At 37.2% G+C, this 12,303-nt stretch overlaps 1 protein-coding gene across 1 annotated transcript in view; it reads left to right on the top strand.

Moving 5' to 3' along the window:
• The window catches only part of LOC130594337 (neural-cadherin-like), a 61,000-nt gene that overhangs the window by 21,289 nt on the left and 27,408 nt on the right, over window positions 1-12,303 (top strand). The window contains 11 exon segments of the mRNA XM_057400148.1: window positions 453-595; window positions 2,828-2,997; window positions 4,554-4,722; window positions 5,478-5,648; window positions 6,587-6,759; window positions 7,783-7,950; window positions 8,345-8,594; window positions 8,692-8,819; window positions 9,660-9,846; window positions 10,608-10,751; window positions 11,560-11,843. Of these exon segments, the coding sequence (XP_057256131.1) occupies window positions 453-595; window positions 2,828-2,997; window positions 4,554-4,722; window positions 5,478-5,648; window positions 6,587-6,759; window positions 7,783-7,950; window positions 8,345-8,594; window positions 8,692-8,819; window positions 9,660-9,846; window positions 10,608-10,751; window positions 11,560-11,843 (1,987 nt within the window).

Genomic DNA, 12,303 nt, shown 5'->3' with positions numbered 1-12,303 from the left:
TTCTCATCTTAGTCCTGCTGGTGCAAAGAAGCGTTTTGAGAATTTGTGTCAGAAAATGTGCTGTGATGAGCAATGCTTTAACTTGGCAAATGTTTGCTTTGATTCTGTGAATCAGGCAGCTCATTTTTTTTTTAATTAAAATAAAAAAGCAAATTCTGCATTTAGCGCAAATCTTGTTGCAAATCTGAGTTTCAGAGCTTCAGTACTGCTGAAAGTTTGCAGCGGAAATCTGTGAGAGGTAACAACAGAAAGACATGGTTGGTTGGACAGATCATCAATGCAAACATTTCACTGGTTAACAGAAGCATCCTATCAGTGTAATTGTATTAATAAATTACAAATCTCTGCAGTACCCTTTGTGCATATAGTGAGTAGGTGGTGTAAAGCACTGTTCTGTATATATTATTTCCTGTCTAAATTAATAAGTATATCATACTCATTTCTTTTAACAGCTACAGGAGTTTTGTTTCTGAAGATGCGGTCCCAAACACATTAGTTGCTACAGTTAATGCCATTGACCCTGATGGAGATGGTGTGACATACAGTATTCTCTCTGGGAATCAAAAACGAAACTTTGTTATTGACCCTAAGAAAGGTAATAATATATTAGCTCTTTGCTGTTGCAGTTATAATGTTGATTCTGATCTGGTGCAGCTTGAATTTGGTCTTCATTTGGCGGCAGTTATAAAAGCTGAATAGCATATTCTGTTTTTGAAGCTAATACCTAATTTAAAAAGTGCAGGGAAAAGATACAGTTGCTCTACACTCTGTTATAATGTTAAAAAAAAATCATATTATTTTCATAAAAGCTTTGTATCTTACCTATCTTGTTTATTGTTTGCTTTTGGTCAGTAGCTTAGTAGAGAACATTATTCTAGGTAACAAGTAACTTAATAGAGAGTGTTATTATTGGTAACAGTGTAGCCTTCCAAATGTCAAACAAGGATAGGACGTGAGTAACATTTAAACTAGGAAAGTAGTTTCAAAATTGCAGTATTCACATGAGCAATATTACTTAGCCAAGAATACTGCATGCATGAAATAAAAAAATACGTGTGGAGAATGCTTCGTGGTTTAAGTAATTTGTTCTGAAATAGCAGATTTTGCATCTTTTAAAATTTTTCTCAGCACTTGAATATTTTTAAAAACCCAAAGGAAGAAATCGCACAAAATCAGTGTCCTTATTAAAAGAAAAAATTAAGAAATGCATAAACATACATTACCAGAGCAGGCTGGCACATGCCTTTAAATTACTAGGGTTTATGTGCTGGTGATTGCTTGAAAAAAACAGAAGATGATAGAAAGAGTCCTTCAAATTGAAATCCCTCTGAAGGATTGAAGTAACGTAATTAACTTCATTTAAACTACTTTATATGTAACCTGTTTTGACCTGCAATCAAAATCAGAACTTCTGTTTTTCAAAGCGTAAGTGTTAAATATATAGGCAGGAGTAAGCTGCGCTATGTTATTCCTCCTTTATTTCATAGTGTTCACTTAGCAGGAGATGTTAATTTCAATGCAGATCATGTTTCTGCAATATCCATGTTAAATTCAAAAATGTTCCCAAAAATACGGTCTACAGGTAATTTTCAAGTGTTGAAACATGATCCTGAATTTATTGAGAGCTCCTTTTGTCCTTTCTGAGTTAAAACTAGAATTGTAGGTTCCATGAGTTAAATTTCTAAAGGTATTTTGGCACCTGAAGGAACAATGATTTTAAAAGTGTCTAATTGCCATGGGGATGTTGTATATCTGATCCTCCTGAATTTCTGTAAGTGCACAATGAATCTTAACATTTGTTTGAGAGCATCTCTTGAGGTTAGCTCCATAGTTTTAATATAGTCACATATATATACTTTTATGCTTTTTTACCAATTAACTTTTATAGTCTTTAAAACTTAATTTTAGAAACATCATCATTTTCTGGCTTTTGTTGCTTAATAAAAGTTATACAGTGGCTTGTAGCATTTTCTTTTCAGAAATGATGTCAAGGGAATAGTCTGTACCCCCTTGCTGCAGAAATGCCAAGGTAAAGTGGAGATCTGTCAAACATAAGTGCTGCAGCTAAAACAAGACATTTGCAAGCAAATTGAGTGACATTGATGCTGTGACAATACTGTTGTAATGGCAGTTGCTGTTATGCCTCATGAACAGAGGTGATTGATGGATGATGGAGCAAAACGATGACAGCTTGTTACTGCATGGCCTCAGATAGCTGTAGTCTCTTTTTCTTTTGTGGCAAATCTTTCATATATCTTTCTCTGACAGCGCCTTTGTGTCCCACCCATCATTTGGGTGACTTGGGAGAATAGCAGAACGCAGGTTTCTGAGAATATGCCTGTAGGGATAAATTCTGTTGTGCTTGTGCTGCAGGAAGGTAAACTTGAGCTACTTTATGTAAGCTACAGCAGTAGATGTGGTGCCACGTGCTTCAGTAATGATACAGGAAGACAAGCAGACTCACTAATGGGGCAGGCACAGGTAAAACACAAGTCTGGCACAATGTTTTTCTGTATTTTTGTTTTGCTCTGTTTTTTTTTCTGCAGCAGATACACAAAAGCTAATATGTGCAGGTCAGCTGATTTGTAACTGTCATCTCATTTAGCTCTGTAGACAAACCTGCAGACAAACCTGGTGTGCTGTCTTAATTCTGTGTTCATATCAGGCTGCAGTAAAAATACCATGATTAAATTGAACCATAGCAGCCTTATGGCTAATTGATGAATAGATAAACCAGAGTGGTTTGTTGTGGTGCTTAATAGTGAGAATAACTGTAGTTGGTTAATGCAGTAAAAAATTAAACCCCAACAACCTATTGTTTTTACAGGGCTAGTTAGACTTCGTTCAAGTCCATTTCTGGAGCTGCAAGGAACATATGTACTTAATGTCACAGCTGCTGATGATAATGCCTCTGGAGGTCCCCATTCTCTTACAAGTACTGCCCAGGTTGTTGTGAAAATTGATGATGTCAACAATAACAAACCTGTCTTTCAGAAGGTAAATATATGAGGCTTATCATTTGTATTAGACTGTGTGGTAAATGCTTAAGACTGTGTTATTGGTACAAGTGGTGCAGCAGCTGAGCTATTCAAGAAGTGGTCACTTCCATCTCTCTTGGAGGCCTTATGCTACTGTCTTCTGCGTCTTTTCCATCCCTCTCCTAAGATATACAGGGTTTGTGCTCTTGTGGCAGAATAGCTCCTGTGAGCATTGTCTTTTCCCTGAACCACATCTCATCTCTGGCATTTTAGAAGATGGAGTGAATAACTTTTGGACCCATGCTCAGTGTGACATGTGAGGAGGAATGGATAGGTATAGTTATATAGGTGTATCTATGCTGTGGACTTGTTCCAGAATATTCCAAAACACCTCTCTAAATTACTGTCATGGTTTAAGCCCAGTCACGCAGCTCATTCACTCACTCCCCCTGCTTCCTCCCTCAGCTCCTGGAGGGATGGGGGGGAGAATCGAAAGAATGTAACTCCCATGGGTTGAGATAAGAACAGCCCAGTAACTAAGGTATAACACAAAACCACTGCTGCTACCACCAATAATAATAATGATACAGGAAATAACAAGGGAAGAGAATACAACCGCTCACCACCTGCCAACCGACACCCAGCCCGACCCAAGCAGTGATCTGGCCCTTCCGGGTAACTGCTCCCAGTTTCTGGGCATGACGTGCTGTGGTATGGAATACCCCTTTGGTTAGTTTGGGTCAGGTGTCCTGTCTCTGCTTCCTCCCGACTTCCCCTCCTCCCTGGCAGAGCATGAGACTCAGAAAGTTCTTGATCAGAGTAAACATCACTTAGCAACAACTAAAACCATCGGTGTTATCAGTGCTGGTTTCCAGGCTGAAAGTCAAAACCACAGCACTGCACCAGCTACTAAGGAGGAGAAAAATGACTGCTACTGCTGAACCCAGGACAATTACATAGGCTTATTTTGAAGACTGTATGTCTGGAACTGATGAAAAAGAGAAGAATAAAAGTGCGTTTTTATCTTAATTTGTTAAGTACTAAAAATAAATGCTTGTATAAGTTTTCAGAATGCTGATTCATATTAAAGATCTGTTGTCTAAAAATTAAGTTGGATGCTGATGGACAGTGTTGCACATTTTGAAAAGTCAGTGACTATCAGTGTTACTCTTGGGAATTCTCAGTAATCTGTCCTCAACAAAGTTACTTTTTGTAGAAATCTCGTTTTGAGCAAAGCCGTTCTGTAGACTGGGCAAGTGTATACCCTCTTTTTTCTCATGAGGTTTTTGCTGATATGGAGAAATATTTGCATTTGGAAATTAACTGTACCTTTTTGGCCAAGTATTTTCATTATTTGGAGATGCTTATTGGCCTCATGTTGTGTTACAACTGCAAAGTAGCAACTAAAGTCTGTAAATTAGTCACATTACAGGTAAAACATTAGTATCAGTGCATATGAGTGAAACTGTAGCTAAAACTTTTTTCCTTCTCCCCCCTCCCATATCTTTAAATCAAACAGCATGGTAAGTCCTTGTGTTTTTTTTGTTGGGTTTTTGTTTTCCTTCCTTCTTTCAGTGTCAGTATTACCAGGAACATGCTTTTGTACTGGAAAACCAGCCTTCAGGGACAGTTGTACTGCAGGTTGAAGCTACTGATGCTGATGAAGGAGCCAATGGTCTAGTGAAATACGGCTTGGTGCAGAGAGGTGGTGTCCTGCCAGCATTTAGTGTTCATCCTGACACAGGTAAAGCAAGTAACAGAACTGATACCAGAATATAGAAACCACTTTCTTACACTGATGGAAAAAAACCCTTAAATAAAATCATACTTCATGGTTTTTCATTTAGTTTTTTGATAGCAGACAAAATAGAAACTGCATTAACTGCATGAGCAGATATTCTGTGAAACCAGAAGTGTCCTACATGTTCAGGAGTGACCTAGAAGGAACTTTTTTTCTGACATGTGGAAGTTCTGCTGTGTGAAATAATGACTTGTCTATTTTTTTGTAACTGGATTTGAAAGAACCACCATATTTTAAATGCACAGTATATTGCAGCATTACTAAAGGCATAGAAACGATTTATCTAAATGACAGCAGTCTTACAAATAGAAAGAGACTAACTCTTGGGAGGCCAAAACTAAACTCAGGCTCAGCTTTTGGAGAGTGAAAGACATGAAGCATGCCTTTATCCTGTCCTTATTGCTCTTCAAAAGAAATATTTTGTTTATAATGTCATTCTCTCAGTTTGGTACTTACCTCCACTTTCTAAATTTAAGTTCAGTTGTGTGTAGATGTAAGTGTATATGAAGTTTGTATCTGCCTGAGGCAGGACACTGTAAGCTGTTGAAACAGTTAAATCTTGTGTTTGAATGCTTGAACCTGAAGCTCACATTATAGGTTGTGTTTCATTGTATGTGTTTCATTGTATGACAGGCAAATAAGCATCCAAGTGCAGAATGCACAGTATTTTAACTCTCTGGTGTTTAATGTGGTTTCAGGTGTTCTGACAACTGTTCAAGTATTTGATCGAGAAAAGCAAAGGGAATATCCTATCACTGTGACAGCAACAGATCAGGCAATGGAGCCGCTCATTGGAATGTGTCAGATAAATGTTATCATCCTGGACCAAAATGACAATGATCCGAGATTTGAAAACACCCATTATGAATGTAATTGAGAATCCTTGGATAGCGTTTCAGTGCCCTGAGTGTGAGCTTACCTGATGTGTTGTCTTTCCTGACAGTACATCACATGTCCAACTAGGTGGTTGCATCCAGGGACGGGCTTACCTTGATTGTAACTCTGTGTAATGTGCAGTGGAACGAGAACAGTCTTGACTCCTGAGTGTCATTATGGGAAAATTCCTTGTAACAATAGCCATGTCAGTACCTTTCCTTACCTGAGTGTACTGAGTGTCTGTGGTACCACATAGAGATGTGAAAGTTGCAGTGAGAACATGAGTGTGCAGTGCTGAGCAATAACTGTATCCTTTGTTTTCTGATTTATAGATTTTTGTAATAACTTTTGATTGCATACTTTTTCCCATTCGAATTTTTTAATTCTTCATAGTTTGTTGTTTTGCCTTGCCTTCTTGGTTCCTCAAAAACTCCCTGTTTATGGATGAACCCCCAGGGGCATGTATATTGTTCATAAACAAATGAAGACTTATAATTCTCCGTTTCTCGTACTAACTGAAGGAGAAATGAGACTTGAATTATCAGTCTTCTCAGTTAGTATAACTAACTCGTTTATAGTTGTACTAAGTCCTAGAAAGTAGGACCTTTTCTTCTAGCTTTATGCAATAAATGAATATTACATTTATGTATGTTTCACACAGAGCAAGTAGTGTCTTAGTAAAAATACAAGAACTAAAAAAAGTAGTATAAGAAAAAAGAATTTCAGGTTATCAGTGTGGTAATAAGAAGTTCAGATGTGATCCATAGCTCTGGAGTGACAGCAGCACTTCAGAATACTCAGTTGAATTCTTACTGCCATTGTTCCAAGGAAGATAAAGTTATAGCTTTAGTATTTCTTCATTTCTTAGTAAGATGCTTATGGTACTTCAGTGAATTAATGATCAGTTTGAAATATCCTTTCCTTACATTAGATTTCCTAAGAGAAGACACAAGAGTTGGGACCAGCTTTCTTCGTGTTGCAGCCCATGATGATGACTACAGCTCCAATGCTGCCATTACATATTCAATAGCAAATGAAGAACCTAATTATTTACAGATTAATCCTACTACAGGCTGGGTGTTTGTGAACCAACCCATATCTCAGGTATGGTGCTTGCTTTCCTTTTTAAGCTATTTCAGTATTACATAGGACAGACTCAGGTTATGAGTTTGTGTTACTCCTTCACATTAAAGGATCAATATGTTTAAATTGAGCATGAGTCTAAGGCTTTTAGCTAATGAGTTCATTGACTGCAAATTGCTTTCAGCTGGGAAAATAGCACCTGACAGCACTGCCTCTGAGAACTTGTTCTTCCCATTTCATTAGCTTTGGTATAGTGATACCAAGGACCCGAGGGCTGAGACCATAAGCAGGGGAGCAAGAACCTGGGTGTAGGACTTCACTCCGTTAACAGGCAGTGAGTTAAGACACAAACCTGACTGAAACAGTGTTAAACTTTGCTTCTGATACAGAGCCCCAGCGTGATTAATGTTACTCATGGTGAACTAAGCTGTCCCTTAGAAATGAATGCAACTGTTGCATGTAGATACCTAATATTTATCAGTTTCATTAGTTTCTAAATACCTACATAAGCAGTTTGATACTTTCAGAGTTGCAATTTCTGTTGAAATGAAAATATTGTGGCAGATGTCAATCTTTAAATAGCTAATAGATATTTTTAATGTAGAGATTTAACTCCTAAGTAACTGACACATAAAATTTTGGTGAAGGTGTACCCTTTTAACATATTTTCTTTATTGAATCCAGGAACCTTACAGACCTAGTAACAAAAACTGTTGATAGGTTTGCATAAGAACTCAGGGGCTTTACAAAGTGCTTCTTTATTTGTTTTGTTGTCAACTTTGTGTGAAATTTGCTGAGGTTTATTGAGACAAATAGGAACATCTTCCAGCAACTTTTAAGTGAAGCAAAGAGCAGAATTTCCAGCAACCTTGCACCTACTTCATATTCTGAGCTTAGTATATTACAGTTGTGGATGATTTTGTTCTGTCAGGTTTTTTAAAGTGTGGCTTTAATTTTATGTCATTATTTTGAAAAAAAACCAGACCCAAATTCACTGGAGTCCTGATTAAAACACTCTGTAATAAAACTTTTGTTACTGTTCAGAGGTCATCTATAATTCGAGAGATTATTGCTACAGATGGAGGTAATAGAAGCAGTAAAGTTGACCTTGCAGTAATTATTACCAGTGCAAAAACCCAGCCTCCACAATGGGAAAGAGACAGCTATGAAGTTGTTATTCCAGAGAACACGACACGAGATGCATCAATTTTGGTAAGGTTGTGACAGATTTGTTTGTCTACCTGTAGCTCTAAGGCTATAGAGTAACTTAACACTGCTTATTTGTTTCTGTGTTACCTGAGGTGATTATTTGGTTTAGAGTACTTAGTGTTGTTCAGTTTGACTGCTTGGCATGAGTAATCAAAACAGCTTTATGAAGTAAGTCTAGAATACATATTTTTAAGACAAAAGCATGAACAACAAAGCACGTAATGACTGGTAACCTTTGCCTGCAGCTGTCTGCAGCCTGGAGGTGTTCAGGAAGGGTTAAGATTTGGTATCAGGAAATGCTTGTCATTTTCAGCTGAGAGCTGATGATTTGTGAGAGTCAGTGCACAAAAGCTTTTTGGAATGTTGCTGTGCTTATGAAACTTTCTGAACTGTGCAGACAATCAAAGCAACTTCTCCCCTTGGTGATCCCCATGTGACTTACAACTTAGAAGAGGGACTTGTTCCGGAGACCAACATGCCAGTTCGTTTCTACTTGACTTCAAATAGACGTGATGGTTCTGCATCAATCCTGGTAGCTGAGCCACTAGATTATGAAACAACAAAGAGCTTTCTGCTGAGAGTTCGAGCACAGACTGTTGCTGCAGTTCCTCTGGCAGCATTCACTACAATCTATATTAGTGTAACAGGTTTGTAAGCTGTGCAGTGATGTTATAGTAAAATCATAGTACTTTTTTTTCTTTAAAGTTTTATACTTCTCCTTATGCATTCTTTTTGATGTTTTAGATGTCAATGATAATGTCCCATTCTTCACTTCACCTGTTTATGAAGCCTTGGTAACAGAAGGAGCTGATGTGGGGACATTTGTTGTTCAGGTGTCAGCTGTCGACCTTGACCTTGGTCAGAATGGTGAGGTAAGCAAGCAGCGGTCTACATCTCCTGTGACAAAAGGTATGGAATAACATCTATGTGAACAACAGCTAAACAGGCTACAAGTCTTCAACCTAGAAAAGGGATGACTAATAGGGAAACATGAGATGAAATTAAGTCATTAGTAACATGTTTCTCTGTCTTGCCATGTGAAAAATGCTATTAAACCTAGTAGGTGTGAGACAAAACAAAATATACTTATGCCATCTGTAGTTCAGGTGAAAAACTTGCTGTAGAATGCTCTCATTCGGAAAGGTCTTCATAGACCTAAAATGTGATTGCATAAATTAATAGAAGAAAAAAATGTGTTAAAAGCTTCTGTGAGTTGTAAATCATTGGGAGTAATGAAAATTGAATCATTATAAAATACGTCAAGTTAACACCAAAAGTAGATGTATCCGTTACTGATTTTTAAAAATGAAAAGTAGTTGCATCCTTCGAACAAGAATGCAAGCTCAAGACAGGAGCACAATAGGATATAAATGAGACTAGTACGAATGCAGCTAACCTGTGGCTATTCTGTTACTACCTGGGATTGTTAGCTGAGTTTGGGTGCTGTTGCGCAAGTGCTTTGCAAATGTGAACTCATGAACTTGGGAACTGATTAGACAAGACAAATTTATTGCCTTTACAGATTGGCTGTCAGCATGCGAGGAAGTTAAGTGACGTCAAACTTGATTGCTCAAACTGGCAGCTTTACCTAGCTTTCTTGGCCCTGATTAAGTTCTCAAACACAAGACTGTTCTTCCTCTCTTTAAGTACTTACTTGCCAACTATCCAACAAAAGGAAAGTACATATTAACTTTTTTTTTTTAATCCTTTAGATAACTTACTCCATGTTACATGACAGTAGCAGAGACTACACATATTTTCGCTTGGACTCACAGACAGGCTCAATATACACTGCCTCAGTGTTTGACAGAGAGAAGAAAGTGTCCTATCTTCTAGAAGTCAAGTCAGTAGATGGCTCTGAGTCAGCTCGACCTGGAAAGCATGGGAAGCCAAACTCTGGTAAGAGACAGATGTCTGTGACAGGGATGATTTTACCTGGATTCATCTCTGAAAACAGAAGCTTGAAATGCAAGATTAAGATATTCATTGCCCTTTTTTCAAGTGTACTTGTGAAAGAATGTCCATTGTTGTGGTTTTAAGTTGGTTCTGGTTTTCTTTTTTTATTATTTGTCTGTGCAACAGTTGTGTTGGAGCTCGAAGAGGTATTTTATATGATGAGCAAGTAAGTCTTTTGTTCTGGAATTAAAACTAGGACTTCATAGATAGTGTTTACAGAGTATTTCTCTGCTGGTAAAGATACACCCATTATCCTTAGGATATAGACCTTTGGGTAGTGAAAGTGTTTTTCAAAGCACTGCACAAGGCACTGTGTTCAGTCTGAAGCAGTTAATGAAGTACGAAGCAGGAAAGTTCAAGGTAGAAAATCCCATTCTCAGTTGATGGCTGTGCTTAAAGACAGACTTAAAATTTGGCTTTTTTGGCTTCACGACAAAAAGTTATGACTAAAAACTGTACAATTGCCATATTATGCGTCAATTATTCACATATTATCTGTTTAAACATACTGGATGCGACATTCATTTGATATCCAACTGCTTTTGAGTAATGTTGTATGTATATGGCCCACAGCCCTAAGGGTTTGTTTCTGTATTGTCTGCATATTCATCTTCATTTAGTGTGTGTCTGGACAGCTTAAGGAGCTGTAGCTGACAGACATGGCACAGATGAGTATTTTAATCTCTTGTTTCTTGCCTCTCTAGACACTGCCTATGTGTGCATTTTTATCAGTGATGTGAATGATAACAAGCCTGTCTTCACTCGAAGTGTCTATGAAGTAAATGTGGATGAAGACCAGGATGTGGGCTCAACTATCATTACAGTCAGTGCTACTGATGAAGATGAAGGTGAAGTATTGGAATTTGCAATAGCTGTGTCTAAAATATTAATGAGTTAATTTCAGCACACCAAGACATAGTTAGTGGTGTTAGAAAGGAAAATGTCTTTTTGTCTCTCTCTAGATTTTTAAACTTAAGTGTGAACTGATTGGGCATGAACATTAGTTCATAATGGAGCTGTGAGGCAGAAGTCAAATAACTCTTATTTCAGGAGGCAATGCATTAATGTGGGATGATGGGGAATAATTTCTGTGCCAGCAAATACAAATTTATAATAGATCATATAATTTTCTTATAAATGGGCACCAATAAAAATGTCCTGGTTAACTAGAACAAATCAGACTTTATTTCAGTGGGATTCATTTGCTTTCCCTATAGACAGTATATTTGTATTCTCTTTCATTTTTTTTCTTTGTATGCATTCTGATGTTCGAGTCTAGACTTCCTAGAATGAGTCCTGAATGGTTCTATGGTATGAAGTATTTTATGATAACTCAGTATTACATGCTGGGTGTTAGCAAATAAGAATTTGTCTTTTTGGTCCCATAGCCTTGGCCAGTCATATTGATCCTTCAGTGAATTTGAGGGATCATAAGTAAAAGCAGAATTAATACTTCATTGCAAAGACACAAATTACAGTTGGACATACCAGAATTGAAAATGCTGGTAAGTAATCTGACATAGCTCCATGTTTTAAAAGACCACAAAGCTGTAATACCAAAAATAAGTTCTTGTATGATTTGTACTTCCTCTTAACATCCCATGTTTCATCTGCTTCAAGAAATGTGTATTTTCTGACACTGTTCGTAATTGACAGGAACAAATGCTAAATTACGGTATCAGATCACATCTGGGAACACAGGAGGAGTCCTTGGTGTAAAATCAGAAACAGGAGCCATTTTTATTGCCCAACCACTGGATTATGAAGAAACAAAAATGTATGAGATTCGCATGTTGGCCTCTGATGGGAAATGGGAAGACTATGCAGTTATCATCATCAATGTCATGAATAAAAATGATGAGATTCCAGTTTTCTCTATCAGTGAATACTATGGAAGTATAATTGAGGAACTGGATGGATTACCAGTCTTTGTACTTCAGGTAGTACATATATAGAGAGATTATAATATTTCAGTGAAAGAGCACAGATTTACCTAGGGTAAAATTATGTTAATAGTCCAAAACAGATATATTAATGAAATTTAGTTTCATTAGGGTTTTTTTTTGTCAGTGGAAGAAGAGAAATGGACTTTTATGGAAAAATAATTACAAGGATATTAAGTAGAAAATAAGCAGAATAGCTCAAAATCCTGAAAACATTTTAAAGTAGCTATCAGAATAGCATAGTCAAATCACCTCTAAAAATATGAAAAATAAAATCTGATTTTAGTATTAGAATATCTACCTTCTTATTGTGGTACAAAGCACATTTACCTACCTGGATTGTCCCTCAGCCACCTCTCATTTGCCAGTGTTCTGGCATGCACATACTAATAACATATTACCTACTTTTGATTGGACTCCTTCAGACTGTAGGAACACATATAGTGCAATATTTACG

This window comes from Pezoporus wallicus, unplaced genomic scaffold, assembly GCF_028554395.1.
Source record: "Pezoporus wallicus isolate ANWC-B61680 ecotype Strahan unplaced genomic scaffold, APGP_CSIRO_Pwel_v1 contig_447, whole genome shotgun sequence".
In the NCBI taxonomy this organism is placed as follows: Eukaryota; Metazoa; Chordata; class Aves; order Psittaciformes; family Psittacidae; genus Pezoporus; species Pezoporus wallicus.
Note: the sequence above shows the minus strand (reverse complement) of the source record. Positions and strands in the feature narration are given on the sequence as shown.